Consider the following 18,762-nt stretch of genomic DNA (forward strand, 5'->3'; position numbering starts at 1 on the left):
TTCTCCTTAATGAATTGACATGGGGTTTTCACTAAATGACTTACGATATGTAGCTGGTATTAGGTAAAAATGGTGTCAATGTGACTTCCAGCATTGCTCCAATTGGCTGCCATCTTAAAAATCTTGTTATTCGAACTTCTTCTGAATGCGATGTGGGATTTTCACTAAAAGATTTTTGTTGACATATAACTGATTCTAAATGTGAAAGGTGTTCATTTGATCTGCAACATGCCCATCATCATGGCCATCTTGAAAATCTTATTGTTATTTCTCCAAAACAGACGGTGAAGTTGACAAGTAGTTTTGTCTTGAAGACTTCTTATGAAATCTAGTTCATCCTCAATGAAAATGGTGTCTATCAGACCTCCATCATGATGGCCACCATCCAGCAGTCTAAAAAATCTTTGTTACTGCTACTTCTCATTAACAGGATGATGAATCGACTTAGGGTCTTCATGAAAACACTTCTCACTACATATAGATGTTCCTGAAGACAAAAGTTATGTTAGTAATACCTCCCAAATTTGCAGCAGTAGTTGTTGTGGGCCAGAAGAGATTTGAGCATGAGTACAGATCAAATATATATGAATAGCATCTTAGATTTACACAGTAAGTGTAAATTGATCGCAAGAAATTGCCACATTAGATTTATTGCCTAGTGACTTCTGCATGTACAAAGGGCTTTATCAGGTTTATGGGTATACTGACTTGTGAGTATGATAACATAAACAAGTATGAATTGATTTTTATCATTTAGCACTGTTTGTCAGTACATCTGAAGAGTACCTTGAATGATACCAATTCAGTAACTTTAGTGTTTCCTAACAAAAATAAATTAAAGATTTAACCAAACTTGTGTACCCCTGATTTTGGATTGAAAGTCAAAGTCAAATTCATGACGAAGAATTAGTACTGCACTTTCAGGTATCTCGTGAACATGCTATTAACTCCAAAATATAAGAAAATATTTTTAGTTCCAGATTTGTTAAGCTGAAATTTCTCAAGAATATCTAACATGATTTCAATACTCAGCAGTTATAAATGTTGAAAAGACACAAGAAACAGGTTTATCATGGATTCCTTGACATTCTGTTTATCATTGATTCCTTGTCATTTATCCAGTAGAGTTTCAGTCACTTTGAAGGAATCTTTTATTTTGTTTCATCATGAAATATACTGTTAGTGATGATTAGATATTCTTTTTCTGCTCTTTAACTCGAAAAGTATTCATTTGAACTTCCCCTCATTTTTTTTAATCAAATGCTATTTATCATTATTTTTTCAGAATATGATTTGTCCTTTCATTTCGTAAATATGTTTTTCCTCATTTAAAGTTTCCAGAGGTTTCTTTTGCAGTGTAATGTTTGATCTAGATTCCTAATATCACAGTTATTTCCATCAGAATCATTCTGCCATTTTGATGTTCAGAATCATTTTATTGTCATTGTTAAACTAATATTAGTCCATAGGAATGTTACATTGATGCTGGGTCCCTCACAATGTTTCATTATTACTGTAACACTTGTTCATTTTTGCTTATGTTAGGTTACTCAAAAGAGAGTCAAAAAGCAGTCACACAATATCGGACATCTGGGAGATTTGAAAAGAGTAAGGAAACAGAGGCCATTGTCAAAGCCAAATATCAGTAAGCCACCTGTCTTCTATTACATTTCTGTTTTGTTGGTTTACATTTTTGGGAGTTAGGATTATCTCAATGTTACATTAGCCTTCATAAGTTATTGCATATTTCTAATCCAATTTTGATGCAGCTTAATATTTGTTTTTTAATGTTTCTATTACATTTTTAATTTTACACTTGGTACCTATTTCATTTTTCCATTAAAGTCTTGAATACAATTGCCTGTAGTGAACCTTTATTTATAGCAGTAGCTTAACCAGTACTTAAATATTACTTGAAAAATGATAATTTAAAGTGTTTCTGAGAATCATTTGAGCCAATTTATTTAGTTTTTCAAAGCTTTGCAATAGCTTAAAAGTGTGAAAATAGCAGCCTTGACAGTGAGTGGGGGTTAGAATATTAATAACACATCCTTGTCTTGTATGAATATTATTATGTTTTCTTACAAGCTTATCAGACTGTATTTAATTGTATATTTTTCCAATATGCACTCAGGGCCATGGAGGTGTTGGACCTTCTGTTGACTTTCCAGAGGAACTTGAGACTAACTGTAAGTTTTATATAGTTACTTTTCTCTGATCTTAAAGGCACTTGAGCATTTTTATCTCAGGCCTAACAACATGTATAAATGTTAATACACAGTAATATAACTGATTAATTTTATTGTCATTAGAATGATTGTTACAAATTATCTAATGGAGCAACATGCATAAATGTTTATAGACATTAATACCACTGAGTAATTTTATTGTCATTAGAATGAACTTTACAAAATAAACAGAATTGTATAAATTGAAGTTCATAATGTGGTGAAGATAAAAACATTTGCAAATTGATCATCCAATGAAAACAATGAATGAACCATCCAATGAAAACAATGAACCATCCAATGAAAACAATGAATGAAAATAATGAAACATCCAATGAAAACAGTGAATGAAAATAATGAACCATCCAATGAAAACAGTGAATGAAAATAATGAAACATCCAATGAAAACAATGACCCATCCAAAGAAAACAATGAACCATTCAATGAACACTGTGAATGAAAACAATGAACCACCCAAAGAAAACTATGAATGAAAGCAATGAGCCGCAGCTAAGGAAAACAATGAACCATCCAATGAAAATTATGAATGAAAAGAATGAACCATACAGTGAAAACAATGAACCATCAAATGAAAACAATAAACCATGCAATAAAAGAATGAACCATCCCATGAAAACTGAATGAAAACAATGAACCATCCAGTGAAAACAATGAATGAAAACTATGAACCATCCAGTGAAAACAATGAATGAAAACTATGAACCATCCAGTGAAAACAATGAACCATCCAATGAAAACAAGACATTACTCAGATTATACCTACAAAATCGCTAAGAAAAAAAAATCATTTTATCACACTTCATGTTGTCAACAATTAATTGTGGTATGAAATACAGTATATCTTGCTCAATACATTACATTTTATTTTTGTTTCAGGCATTTGTGGAAAAGTTTAAGGTTGCAGAACAGGTAGGAGTTAAGCGCAGAAATCCTAGCACCATGGAACCATTGCTGTATGAGACCTATGACCCGACAGACTTCTCCAAGTAAGTATAGAGTAATTTAGAGCAGAATTGATGCTGTTCCCATTCAGCGTTTGAAGTCAATTAAAAGCCCATATAAAATGCATGACTGTGGTCATTGTTTATTCTACTTAACATAAAATGGTCAGTGAATGACTGGCAAACAGTTTGGATTACTATACATACTCGCTTATAAGTTCAGTCAAATGGCAAACAATAAAGATCATGATCTGCTATAAGATAATGTGCCTGCAGATTAGGTTCAGTGTTGTTTGTTCTGCTGATTACTTCTAACAAACTGCACAAACCCAGCTCTGCCAGTGCTAAATGCACCAGTAAGTCTGGATCTTTGCAGTTTGCAGTTGGACTAGTCTTTCTATGCATTGTTTTCACTAAATATTGCCAACTTTCAACAAATACCACAAAACATTTAACTTTAAATAGATTTTTTTCAATAGTAAAATTATGGTACAAAAACACATTTTAGAAATAAATTCTTTATTAATAATCAAATATCATGAATAAATATATTTAAACCACATGCAAATTACAATTAAAATATAACACATACAAAGGACAAATCACAGAAGAGACTGTTTTGGAAGAAAGTTGTGGTAAGGGAGGTATTCATAAAATACATACAACCTGGTGCTGCATGGGAAAAGGAGATGGGTAACATCTGGACAGTAGGATAGAGAGATATTTTCAGATGAAATTCAGATAGTTGTTGAAAATGATAAACATTTACATTTGGAGAAAAAGGGGCAAATGTCAGAGGCCAGGTCTGGTTCTCTCCAAAGACAATAAATAATGTCAAGTGGTGATATGGGGGTGCATATGCATCCACAACATTAGAATATTAACAAGTGTACATGGAAATAAATGTTCCAAATTATCTTGTGAATCTGGATACCAGTTTATGGTCTATTCTAGTTCAGTATTTCCAAGAAAGTTGTTATCTTTTTCAGGACAGCAATGCATTTGCTTCATGATCTGATCATACCGGAATACAGCACTAGAAACTATAAGAGGCAGCAGCTTGCCAGCACAGTCACCTGACATAAACATAATCGAAAATATATGGTTGTTTATTAAATGGTGGCTTCTTTTTAGACTCATTTGATAAATTGCAATGACAGTTTGTTAGTGAGATCCAGTGTATATGGATAGACTTTTCCCTGTCATATTCACAGTCTGTATAAGTATATTCCCAGACGATTAATGCAAGTAATATGATTGAAAGGATAATAACATTAATTTTCTGATTCCCATTGGAGGCCTCATTACCATTTTGAAAGTCAACTTGACTTTTCACAGAAAACAAAATGGCAGTCATTTTACTGAATACTTTTTGTATGTGCTTGTATATTACAAGAAAGTCATTATTGAAATTGTCTAAAACAAATGCTGCATACACGTATGATTTTAGGAAGAACCAGAAGAAACAGAAAGAAGTGCTAAGGGAACTGAGGGAGATGTTCCATGCCTCAGCCATCTTTGATATTGAGACCACCACATCAGTGCTTTTGGTATGTTCTGTGTAAACCTTGAAGTCTTTTTTCTGTTTGTTAGGAAGTTTATTAAAAAGCATAAGTCTGTATTGGGTACTGCTTGTTATGGTATAAAGACTTTATGCTAATGACTTACGAATATTATCAACATGTTTATTGTTTGTAATCAGTTCTATATACAGTACTCTGTGGCAACATCCTGAAGTTCTTTTGTTTTCTTTATGACATGTTGGTTGTTCACCATGATGATCAGTCAGACATCGATATGGCCATGATGTACCATGGGATTGTATTTTGTATTTCATGGTCATAAAAAAGGGAAATTCAGTTTATGCAATACACGAAGAGCCATTAATTATTAATCATTGTTAGACTATTGACAGCTGTGAATTTCATCATCAGGGACCAAAACATGGGGTTTGGGTAGTTATTTAACCATTATATTTCTAGAATAATAAATTAAGTTGATTTAAAAAGATAGGAATTTACTAAACTTTCTTGAGTTATATTTTCTATTTCATATTCTGAGTTTCTTTCAATTTTTTTAAGGAAATGTGGATATTGTTCAGCTGTATGGACATATAAAGAGGACACATAATATGCATTTAATGAACAGTTGATTGAAATTGCCTAAAATTTACAAATGTACTTAGAATTGCAATAGGTTCGAGTCTAGGATGCGGTTAATGTGGGTATGTGAGAAAGCTTGCCAGTAGCTTCTTGTGGGTCGGTGGTTCTTTCCTGGGTTCTTCCTCCACCATTGATACTGGCCGCCAACAAGAGTTGCAATAATTTTGTGCAGTGGCCAGTTTTGAACTCTCCAAATTATTATGCCATTGTGTCAGTCAGTCACAGCAAATATTCTATCCTTTCCATCCAATATTGAACCAGAAATATTTGCATCTATTTAGCAACTTTTTAAAGTTATTTTTTATTGAACAAAAGATAAAATCTACAACCCTATTTATGCGTATTCTAATAAATTTATTTTCTGTCAGTATTGTGTTTATTATCTCATGTAAGAAAGAACATTATACATCATCATGTTCATTAACTGAGATTTTCCTACGTTTTATTTGTAAAAGGGGTAGCTACAGATGTAGCCTGTTTTACCCTCCCCCCAATTCATTCACTGACTTCTCCTAAAGAGAATAAAAAGTAATGTAACTAATATAATGAATTTTATTCCAGTTCAGCTCAAAGAAAGGTGTTAAATTTCATACACAATGAAAGTTAGAAATGAACAAGTCAGTAGGTTTAATTTGTACTTTGTACTTTATAACCTACAGGATCTGTCAAACTACAAGTATGACATGATGGTGACCAAAAGCCTGGACATTCTAAACAAGTTGTACTCATCCCAAAGTGACATGTTCCAGCTGGCACTGGAAGCACAGGTATGAAGAAAAGGAAGTAGCATCAAAGGAGAATGGGTCAAAGGTCATATGAGGGTAGAATGCTGAAACTATTACCTAGCATTTCATTATTCTTAAAAACAAGTCTTTAGATTGTTGCGATTGATGACATAATATAGTCCAAAAGTACAATTTTGACACTTTATTTACCATATACACTCACTTATAAGTCAAGTCAAACTGCAAACAACAAAGATCCTGATCTGCTATAACATAATGTACATGTAGATCAAGGTCTGTGTTATTTGTTCTACTGATTACTCCTAAAAAACTGCAGACCCAGGTCTGCTGGTGCATTTTGAAATGTCAGATCTGGGTATGTGCAGCTTGCAGTTGGACTCATAAGCAAGTATATATTGTAACAATTCATAATTTTTTAAAATTTGAATGTGACTTCAGCACAGCATCAACGTACAATAACTGTGTACCATGGTATTGTATTGAGTAAATTGTGGTGCTCAGCAAGTACATGTTACAATTCCATTTATGTTACTGATCACTGTTGGCATAAACAGACATCTTGTAATAAAAAGCTATGCTGTGTTGTAGTAATTAATCAATTAACAAGTACTTCCTGTAACATCATGTCTCACCCTTTTTTTAAAATTTCTTCATTGTACCATCTTTGTAATGGCTTTATGAGCTTGCACAAAAACATTAATGTTGGTTTACACAAACATTAACACTGGCTTGCACAAACACTTGAATATTGGTTTGCACAGAATTTTTAATGTTAGTTTGCACACAGAGGTTGACATTTGCTTGCATAAAAACTTTGCACAGAAGCTTTAAAATTGGCTTGCACAAAACCTTTAAAACATGCTTGCACAAAATGTTAACATTAGCTTGCACAATAATATTAACATTGACTTGCACAGAAACTTTAAAACGGCTTCACAAAATTTAACATTAGCTTGCACTAAAATGTTAAGATTGGCTTGCACAAAAACTTTAACACTAGCTTGCACATACACTTTAACCGTTGACTTGTACAAGAACATTAACACTGACTTGCAAATTTACTTGCACAAAAACATTTGCATTGATTTACTTGCACAAAAACATTTGCATTGGTCTTCACACAAACATTATCAAAAGTTTGCACAATAACTTTAGCATGGAGTTGACACTATGAACACCAATATCAGCATGTCTTTGTCTTGCACTTTTCTCTGATAAAGTTGATGCAATGAATTTTCAAATCCTCCAAATAAAATTATGAATGAGTTAAAACGTAGCATACAAATTTCAGTAACTTGAATGTTTTATAGTTCAGCATTGTAAGCACTGAAGTATTGGCTCCATTATAAATAAAAGTAGTTCCATTAATGTTGGTGCACATTTCCTTCATTGGGAAGTGGGTAACGTAAACTTCACTGCATTCAAAGCAGCTGTCTATTTAAAATTTACAGAAGTGTTAAATTAAAAGTCTATTTTTAATATATACTATATATACTCATTTATAAAATGAGCCCAACTGCAATCTGCACAGACTCGGGTCTGCTGTCACAAAATGCACTGGCGGATCTGGGTCTATGCAATTTATTAGGAATAATCAGTAGGACAAACAACATAGACCTTGATCTGCAGGCACATTATGTGATGGTAGATAGGATCTTTGTTCTTTGCAGTTTTACTCAACTTATAAGTGAGTATATATGGTATTATTAATGTATAAAACTGTAATATATCAATGCTGAATATTTTTCTGTCCCAAGTATAATAATAGGTTCTGCTCACATAGACAAATGTTGGACTGTAAATACCACAAATATGAAAGTCATGTTTTGATCATTTGGATATTTTATAGGTTCTGGTAACGCACGACTCAGCCCGTGTTCATCGTGAGGTTCAGAGAAGCCTGCCAGTCCTGAGGCGCCTTTCCAAACAGAAACTTAATGAGCAGCAGGTTCTACTTATGAATGAGATTCTCAATGAACTGGCAGAGTAAATAATCCATACATTATTTGATCAGGACATAATTATGAATGATATTCTCAATGAACTGGCAGAGTAAATAATCCATACATTATTTGATCAGGACATAATTATGAATGTGATTCTCAGTGAACTGGCAGAGTAAACAATCCATACATTATTTGATCAGGACATAATTATGAATGAGATTCTCAATGAACTGGCAGAGTAAATAATCCATACATTATTTGATCAGGACATAATTATGAATGTGATTCTCAGTGAACTGGCAGAGTAAATAATCCAAACATTATTTGATCAGGACATAATTATGAATGAGATTCTCAGTGAACTGGCAGAGTAAATAATCCATACATTATTTGATCAGGACGTAATTATGAATGAGATTCTCAATGAACTGGCAGAGTAAATAACCCGTACATTATTTGATCAGGACATAATTATGAATGAGATTCTCAATGAACTGGCAGAGTAAATAATCCATACATTATTTGATCAGGACATAATTATGAATGAGATTCTCAATGAACTGGCAGAGTAAATAATCCATACATTATTTGATCAGGACGTAATTATGAATGAGATTCTCAATGAACTGGCAGAGTAAATAATCCATACATTATTTGATCAGGACGTAATTATGAATGAGATTCTCAATGAACTGGCAGAGTAAATAATCCATACATTATTTGATCAGGACATAATTATGAATGAGATTCTCAATGAACTGGCAGAGTAAATAATCCATACATTATTTGATCAGGATGTAATTATGAATGAGATTCTCAGTGAATTGGCAGAGTAAATAATCCGTACATTATTTGATCAGGACATAATTATGAATGAGATTCTCAATGAACTGGCAGAGTAAATAATCCATACATTATTTGATCAGGACATAATTATGAATGAGATTCTCAAAGAACTGGCAGAGTAAATAATCCATACATTATTTGATCAGGACGTAATTATGAATGAGATTCTCAATGAACTGGCAGAGTAAATAATCCATACATTATTTGATCAGGACGTAATTATGAATGAGATTCTCAATGAACTGGCAGAGTAAATAATCCATACATTATTTGATCAGGACATAATTATGAATGAGATTCTCAATGAACTGGCAGAGTAAATAATCCATACATTATTTGATCAGGACGTAATTATGAATGAGATTCTCAGTGAACTGGCAGAGTAATTAATCTGTACATTATTTGATCAGGACATAATTATGAATGAGATTCTCAATGAACTGGCAGAGTAAATAATCCATACATTATTTGATCAGGACATAATTATGAATGAGATTCTCAATGAACTGGCAGAGTAAATAATCCATACATTATTTGATCAGGACATAATTATGAATGAGATTCTCAATGAACTGGCAGAGTAAATAATCCATACATTATTTGATCAGGACATAATTTCTTTCATCACATGACTATTGTGATAACACCTATTGAGCTCATAATGACATCATTACATCATGCTGAGGAAAGGAGTAAGTACACATGCATCCTGTTGTATTTCAAAGTCATTTCATGACACTGTTCTGTGGTTTGTTTGTAAAGTGATAAATAGAATCTTTCATTTATACTCATTTCAGATGAAATTTATGAAACTCACCAAATAATTGAATCTTTCACTTGCTGAGACAAACAAAAGATATAAATTATTTGACTTCATACATAAATTTCATTTGAATTGAGCACTCATGTAAGTTCCTTAAATTTATATATTGCCCATTCACAGTCAATACTTGTTCATTTCATGCTCAGATACCAGTGTATGTGCTTGTGTTTGCTGTTGATAGCAGCAATTAGTTGCCAGAATTGTATTATTTATTCAGACTCTACAGAATCTTGCCAAATTCTTAAGAATTATAATGAATGTATTCCAAAAAAGAAGATTCAACCCATTTTTTTTGCTAAATATATTGTGCTTTATTTGTACTGTTACAGCAGTGTTCAGTGTGAGAATGGTTTTCACACTAAGACATTGGAGTTTATTTTCATTATTATATTAGTGTTCAGTGTAAGACATTGGAGTTTATTTTCATTATTATATTAGTGTTCAGTGTAAGACATAGGAGTTTATTTTCATTATTATATTAGTGTTCAGTGTAAGACTAGTTTTCACACTAGACATATTGTGCTTTATTTTTTTACTATTACAGTAATGTTCAGTGTGAGAATGGTTTTCATTAGACGTATTGTGTTTTAGTTTTTACTATTATAGTAGTGTTCAGTGTTTTCACAAACTCTATAATATTAATTTATGAATTGGTAAATTGCATCATTAGTATCTATACTTGTTTTCAAGTTGATTCCAACTGCTGCAAACTGCACAGACCCAGATCTACCATCACATAATGTGCCAGGAGATGCACTTTATTAAATATCATGAGTTGAACAAGTGATGTAGACCCTGATGTCCAGTACATTATGTGATGGCAGATCAGAGTCTGTGTTGCAGTTTTACTCAACTTATAAGTGAATATATTTTGTGTCTCTGATAAGCTGCATGAAACATGATTAAATACAGTTTGCTACCTTACTAGCTTATAAGTTAAATCCAACTGCAAACAACATATGAACATGGTCCACTGCATCTACTGTTAAGTTATGTGAGGAAATTGTTTCTTAACTAGTAATACAAAAGATGAACTGTACAAATCTAAGGGTTCACAACTCTTTGTCACCAAATTTTATAATAAATACCAAATTTTTAAAAATACAAACAGTAGGTTAGCAAGGAAGTTCCATCAAGCTTAAATTATCATTATCAGTCAATGGAAAATTGAATCAACTGAACTAGATATGAAGATGTTAAAATTTCTATCACCTTTTCTAGGTTTTGTTTTCTGCCAAAGACACCACATGAGCCACATTTCATGAACCAGAACATAATGATTAGCCATGGTGAGTAGAAGTTTCTTTACTTTATAGACGATATAATGCACACCCATATGCACATAGCACAGATCCAGATCTGCAGTCACATGATAGCCCATCTGTACAGACCAGTATCTGTTGTCACTTAATGGACCATCAACATTGTTACAGATCTGCAGTAGCACAATGGCTGGCAGCACAGACCCTTTGTTGTTGTTGTTGAGTTTAATTATAGTGGCATGCACACAATTGTGCATGTGCCACTCTTTTCTGACTGCACTGCAGTCTGCTAGTTGTTCCTGGGGAAGGGGATGGTGCCACCTCCCCCAGGCTTTTATGGATTCAAGGAACCCTGATAGTTTGGCCTCAATCTGTGGGTCCATAAAGGTCCCTACAGTTGAATGGTTGGCTGTCATTACCGAGTAATCAGCTAGGATTCCGGTCCTAGATGTCCTTAACGAACCGTGTAATCGGCTAGGACTCTGGTCTCTTGCTAAATAAAGTATAAATAACATTCAATCTCTAAAAACATTAATTAATAAATAACTTAAAGAGGTAATATCTAAAAACTTATAAATAACATAATGTAGGAAGCACACCCTAAACACCTCGACTAGTAATACCATAATAACCTTGAAAATCTCTCTTCATACATGATTTCTACTAAGAACCTCTATAAACAGCATAGAACATCCCCCCCTCCTTTTAGAACATTTTGAAGAGAAAAAAAAAATTCGAAAAAAATAAAAAATAAAGAAATCACAAGAAACACCAGGCAAATGCAACAAGAAACTAGCGATGTAAAGCAAGCAGGACCGTTCCCAAGCTCTCCTTCCCACTAATGACAGCACAGACCCTTATATGTGGTTACATAATGGGATGGCCGCACAGGCCCAGGTATGTCTGCAAGCAACCTGTATGAAAACTTCCGCCCTGACTTTAACCAGATTCCAGGTGGAATTTTAAAGCGAATTTCACCTAAAGCCTAGATTCCACTCCTTATTATAAATTTTAGGTGGATTCAGGGTGGAATATAACTCAAAATATGCAGATTACTCTGTCTGTTACTAGGCGGAATCTTTACTTCTAATTACATGGAAATACCTGCAGAAACCCCATCCAGTAATGAAAATGTCATAGCAGATTTCAGGCGGGTTTTTTAAGCACTTTCTGCCTAAACCATAAAAAAAATATTCTTCAGATTTCTATTAAACTGCCTAATGATTCTTAGACATTATTGGGAATCGATGATAAATATTCACAATAATATTTAAAATGGATCATACTTTTTATTTCGGCAGACATTATCAAATACGATTTAGGTTTTTCTTGTCCTCATTTTCTTTCTTGCATACAAAACCTAATCCGTGATGGCATCACTTAAGTCTTTTTCATTTCACTTTAAAGTTTGGTGAGATTTCACAAATATTTCAACCAAAACTTTCATTGAAATTGTGGTGAGATCTCATTAAAATTTACTGAAATATTTGTGAGGTTTCACAAAACATTTGACTAAAACTTTCATGAGATTTCACTAAAATTTTGATCATTATATAGTATTTTACTGAAGTTTCAGTAGTTTTTCAGACATTTCAGAAGGTTTCAAAGATATAATGGATATGAATTAAATGGTACTTTATTAACCAGAGTAGTATTTAAGTGTGCATGAAAAAAAATATACAGATATTGTAATTATATGACATCCAAGGTAAGAGATATGGGAGTTCATAATAATAATAAAAATAATAATAAAGACTTTGTTTAGAGAAGGTAACTCAATTAGTTACAGAACTAATCTACTTTGAGGCCTTCTATCTGTGATGTACAACATATACAGTTAATACATGATGATGTGAAGAATCTGGCTTGATACTAAATAATTAAGTGATTTTAAAAATCAAAGTATCAAGCCTGGAACATATGCACAGGCATCTGTGAACACATAAACATATATAAAATATAAAATATTAATCTGCATTGAAAATTTCAACTGTGAAAATAATGCAAAATTACAGAAAAGCATCTATTTGAGACATTGATTATGAAAAGAAGAAATGCTAGGAGCCTGCCTTATGTCACTTGTACTGTAGACTTGATTTTTGATTGTACAAACTATGATGCTGTTGTGTTCTCTTGAATTAGTCCTTGTTCCATAAGCAGCCATGACAACTTTTATCATGATATAATTACTCTTATTTTGCACTGAATTCTAACACACCTATCTGGGAACAGTTCCCACCAGTGATGTATACATTGTCCCTCCTTAAATTCTGAAGTTAATCAGTTTGGAGTTATATAACTTCGAAATCATCCTGGTTCAATTCCTTGTTCTATTTAGCACATTAGCCGCTACTGTAAAGCTCTTTATGGCACAGAAAGCAAAATGCTAGTCCTGGCATTCAATTTTCATACAGATTGACAATTACATTCCCATCGACTTTGCATTCAAGCTATTCTCATTGCTGCACATTTTTCAAATGGTTATTCAATCTCGTAACCCGCTTGAAAATTTGAATCGCCATGTTTAGCAAACATGCTCATTCGATGGAAATGAGCATGTTTGCTAAACATGGTGATTCAAATTTTGACCAATCAGAAAGCTCTTCACAGCGATCATCTGTTAAACAATAAGTAGAACAAATACTTATTAGAAAGCTCGTTGTGGAATGGGACTGGATAGAGCATTATTAAAAAAATAGTTTTGGAGACGATATTCAGATTCAATTGAGGAGAAAAGCTAAATTCTGTTTTAAAACAGAAAACAAGATGAAAACTAGCTTGTTTGAAGGCAGTTAAATCCAACTTAAACCAAGTTAAACAAAAATAACAACAACAACAAATTTGAAAAAGAAATATAACAAGGAAAGACGTGGAAAGAAGTTATAAATTATGCCCCAAATAAACAATAAAATTACAGCTGTCAGAAACAGGAAATAATAAATGCTGCTGAAAATCATTCAAATTGTACAAGAAACAATAAATTTTATTATATCTTATTGACATTTTTATTGAAATGTCAGTGATATTACAATCACAAAATATCACTATATTTTTTAGTCATTTAACGTTACAGGCAAACAAAAGCCATGTCCTTATTCTGCCTTATTTAACTGACGTACATGACTAAGTTTTTGATTCCGTCTAGATGTTGGTTAGAAAATAAACTAAGTCCAGATTCCTTCTTTCATAGAAAAGATGCCAGTAACTAAGTTCCTAATTCCACCTAGATGATGGGTGTAAAATCAACCAAGTCTAAAATTATGCCCAAAGATGTATTATTTAGTAGGAATTTTGACAAAAGTCCATCTTAGAATTAGACGGACTCTAGGTGAATTCATCTTTGACTTCTTCAATTTTCCATGTTCACCTTTGTATTACCCAGAGTTTTAACATTTTTAGCAGATTCCACCTGGAGTCTGCTTAAGTTCCAGGTGGAATCCGCCTAATTATTTTGTACAGGAATGGGCCATCAGCACAGATCCAGATCTGGAGTCACACAATGAACTCACAGCACCGACTCTTATATGTGGTCACATTATGGGCCAGAAGCATAGACCCAGATCTGGAGTCACACAGTGGACTCACAGCACAGACTCCTATACATGGTCACATTATGGGCCATCAGTACAGACACAGATCTGGAGTCACACAATGGACTCACAGCACAGCCTCTTATACGTGGTCACATTATGGGCCAGCAGCATAGTCCCAGATCTGGAGTCACACAAAGGACTCACAGCACAGACTCTTATATGTGGTCACCATTAAGATCTGCTGTCACATAATGGGCTGGCACAATGACCCAGATAAAATAAAGTAAATTAATAGACCAGCAACATACAATGATCATACAGTGGGCCAGCAGCACAGAACTAGATCTACGGTTATACAGTGGGTTGGCAAATCAAAGTTGTTGGTATTTGCTTCAAATCAATGTACAGCCCCAACTCTGATAGACAAATACTTTAAACAGCAACTTAGACTCTAATTTACTAATACTTTATACAAAACATAGACTCTGGTCTTCTAAAACATTATACAAAACATAGACTCTGGTCTGCTAATACTTTATACAACAGTATACTCAGATCTACTTATGCTTCATTCAGCTGCATAGACCGGTCTATAATACTTTATACAACAGCACAGTCTCTGGTCTACTAATACTTAATACAACAGTGTAGACTGATCTTCCAATACTTTATACAACAACATTGACTCCAGTATACTTTAATACTTTATACATCAGCATAGACTGGTCTACTAATGCTTTACACAATAGCATAGACTGGTCTACTATAATACTTTATACAGCAGTATACTTTCTGGTCTGCTAATATTTCATACAACAGCATAGGTCCAGATCTACTAATGCTTTATAAAACATCAAGACCAGTCTATTAAAGCTTTATAAAACATTATAGACAAGTCTACCATTGCTTTATACAAAATCATATTCTCAAAACATTTACTGAAGCTAAGTCTCAAGCAGGAAACTCAGGCCCAAGCAAGGAGTTCCAACATATTGACACAGAAGGTTTAGATTTTTTTGTAACAAAGGGTTCTCTGCAAGAATAACAGAATAATGCATACCATGTGCAACCTAAGTGTTATGCCTAGTTTGGGCACTTTTGAATTTGAACTTTGAGCTATAGTAAACTTGGTAATCCTTGTTGACTGCTAAATGGTAGTGAAAAATTAATTGTTGTCAACTAAGAAATAAGAGATATTCAAAAATCTGTTTTTGAAAGAAAATATGATATAGAGTGGCCAGATCAGAAAGTAATGCTTTAGCTCCTCATGGGTCCAATTAGTCAATGTACTTAACAATTCAGTGTTCAATTTCAAAGTTGATTTTTCCTTAATTTATGTTAACTTAAACAATATGTAATTAGTGCTTATTAAATGTTTCCAATACACAAGATCTCATGTGAAAAAAAATCAATATGTCTACAGAGATTTAATGATGTGTAATTTGGAATTATTTAAATGCATTTCTCTGGCTGTTTGAAAATCTTCTTTAACTCAGATAGCCTTTTAGAAATGTTGAATTGTGACCACTATGAGTTAAGTACATGAGCTAAGCATGCTTCAAAGTCAGGTTCTAATAAAGAAATTCCAGTCAATTATTGACATCAAATGGGAAATAAAAGGTATTTTTTTGTTATTCTTTCATTGGATACATTTGTAGGCATGATAGCATGCAATTCTGAAAGACTAGCTTCAGAGGTTTCTCTGAAGAGAAAAGATAAAGTTTGTATTTAAAATATGCTATGCTCATATGACATTCCATTTCATCTCATATGACAGTACTTTCACCTTATATGACATTCCATTTCATCTCATATGACATTCCATTTCATCTCATATGACATTTCATCTCATATGGCAGTTCTTTCACCTCATGACAGTTCATTGATCCTATTTATTACTCCATTTCATCTCATACTGCATTACTTTTCATCTCTTATTGCAGGTATTTTGGACATTGTTCTGGACATATTGTCTCAAGAGATTGACTCCAAACTGCTGGTAATTGATTCCTGTCCCTTGGATCTCACTCTGCATCAACAACTATCCCTAGTTCTGATTAAATATTTAGGATAGATACCTGTCACTGTGTCAACAACTATCCCCTAGCCCTAATTACGACTAATGGTTTTCAAGAAATTTAATACATTTAATGTGCATGAACTAAATGCTTACCTTTCTAGTTTTGACTTTTGTTTTTCACACCATTTTAGTATGTAAACCTCTGTATGTGTTTTTGATTAATGAAATTTCTGGTTTGATTGACACCAGTTTTGAATAAGTCCTAAAATACATGATCATGCAAAAAACTTGTGGTTATTAAGTTAGATGAAACATGAAATGTAAGTGCAAGAAAACTGTCCTTCATATAGTCAAATGTAGGTGACTGAAGTCTAACTTTTGTGTACCTCTTGGATGCTGTCAGCTGCAAACTCAAATCATTCTATGATATAAGGTTAGGATTCTTCTGCCTTTGTTGTAGCTATAACAATGTAAATGTAATTTTTATTTAATGAATTTACTGACTTTTAAGCTTTAAATAACCTCACAGATTTTATTCTAAACTAGATTTCTCAATATCATCAGAAGGAATTTATGGAAACTTTAGGTGTGTGTCTATCCATAAATAAAATGTAGTTGTCTTTAAAATGTCATCTGATATACAGTCCCCTACCTTTTGTATCTATCTAGGAAACTTTTCAAATGAACACAAGGGAACTATATATACTTGATTAATAGTCAAGTCCAACTGCAAACTGTACAGAACTAGCTATGCCAGCAGATTTGGGTCTATGCATTTTGTTAGGAGTAATGGGTATTGCAAACGAAATATACCCTGATCTATCAGCACATTATAGGACAAAAACATAAGGTCTATATTGTTTGCAGTTGGAGTTGTATGTATGTATATTTACTGTGGTAAACTATATTGTTGATAGTACTAGAAATGCATGTAACCAAGTGTAATACCTGTGCCCACTTGCAGGTGTCAGAAGATGCTTCTAGACGGGGAAAGGAAAAGGCTAAGATATACAAACCTGTAAGACTATGCACTGAATCTATCATCATAAATTCTGTCTCATAATTTAGCTTTATACTCTCAATAATGCTATTTTGTTATATATTATAACTATTTGCTTGATATATTGTTTATAAATTATGTGATAGTTCTGACCTTCAGAATTCATGACGTTGATACATTTTCTTAAGACTATGTCTTAAAACAAATGTTCATGTATATTGATGGGAAAATGTTGACTTATTCTTATGGTAATAATTCCAATTTTTATAAATTGACTGCATTTTCTGTTTTGATTGGATGTAAACGGTCATGTGATACTGATCTGGAATTTTTTTCACATCGATAAATTCTGTAGACTACTTTTGGTTCCCCGTTTCCAGATCATTTGATGTGAAGTTTTATTTATATCAATGCCTTACACCCTAATAATAATAAAAACAAGCTCCCACCCAGCCACTCCTGTGTTTTCCGATCAAACATGACAAGCCACAGCTTAAAATCAATGATTAGAAATGAAAACAATGTATTTGCACAGACTTTCCTGCACTGCAACACTCACTCCTTTTGCCAAAGAAAGCATATGGCAGGCTTTAGAAGCCAATTTTTGGAAATTATTGCATTTCACCTCAACATGTTACAGCAGCAGTTATTAAAGGTCGGCGTCAACCAAGGGATATCACTAAAAATGGACATGATTTAGCTTTTGAAAGATCAAAATGTGTAGAAAGTAACAAAAGCGTTGCTATAACAAAATGTGCCATATGCAAGCATACTTAAAATAAAAAGGAATATTCCTAGTTTAAAAGCATACAGGCATTTTTTTTATATTAAAATAATGATCATAACAATATATCACTATGACATTCTACCCCATATCACTGTATAAAGAATCAATGAATCTTACCTGTACAAAATTTTCCATATGGACCGGATATGGAATCCATATATAATTTTACAGAAATATCCATATGGACATTTTTATTCTATAGCTGAACCACTCTTATTGATTTCAGTGTATCCATATGGAAATGTTATGGATTTCTTACGCACTTCTTATGGAAAATCCCATGGAATATGCAGATTAGTCCATGAGATCTGTAAATTATCCATATGGAATAAAACTAAAATTCCATGTGGAATTTGGCAATAATCCATATGGAATTCGTGAATAATCCATATGGAATTTGGCAATAGTCTATATGGAATTTGTGAATAGTCCATATAGAATTTGGA

At 33.0% G+C, this 18,762-nt stretch overlaps 1 protein-coding gene across 4 annotated transcripts in view; it reads left to right on the forward strand.

Annotated features, from left to right (window-relative positions):
• The window catches only part of LOC149779968 (inositol 1,4,5-trisphosphate-gated calcium channel ITPR2-like), a 187,233-nt gene that overhangs the window by 24,137 nt on the left and 144,334 nt on the right, over positions 1 to 18,762 (forward strand). For 2 of the 4 annotated variants that reach the window (XM_089936684.1, XM_089936687.1), the window contains 9 exons: positions 1,546 to 1,645; positions 2,135 to 2,189; positions 3,127 to 3,236; positions 4,642 to 4,741; positions 6,013 to 6,120; positions 7,949 to 8,085; positions 10,936 to 11,003; positions 16,453 to 16,508; positions 17,494 to 17,547. In XM_089936684.1, coding sequence (XP_089792810.1) covers positions 1,546 to 1,645; positions 2,135 to 2,189; positions 3,127 to 3,236; positions 4,642 to 4,741; positions 6,013 to 6,120; positions 7,949 to 8,085; positions 10,936 to 11,003; positions 16,453 to 16,508; positions 17,494 to 17,547 — 788 coding nt within the window. The remainder of the gene's footprint in view (positions 1 to 1,545; positions 1,646 to 2,134; positions 2,190 to 3,126; positions 3,237 to 4,641; positions 4,742 to 6,012; positions 6,121 to 7,948; positions 8,086 to 10,935; positions 11,004 to 16,452; positions 16,509 to 17,493; positions 17,548 to 18,762) is intronic. The other 2 variants (XM_089936686.1, XM_089936685.1) reach the window with 1 other exon arrangement.

Source organism: Sinohyriopsis cumingii, chromosome 16 (genome assembly GCF_028554795.1).
Source record: "Sinohyriopsis cumingii isolate HCF-2022 chromosome 16, ASM2855479v2, whole genome shotgun sequence".
Classification (NCBI taxonomy): Eukaryota; Metazoa; Mollusca; class Bivalvia; order Unionida; family Unionidae; genus Sinohyriopsis; species Sinohyriopsis cumingii.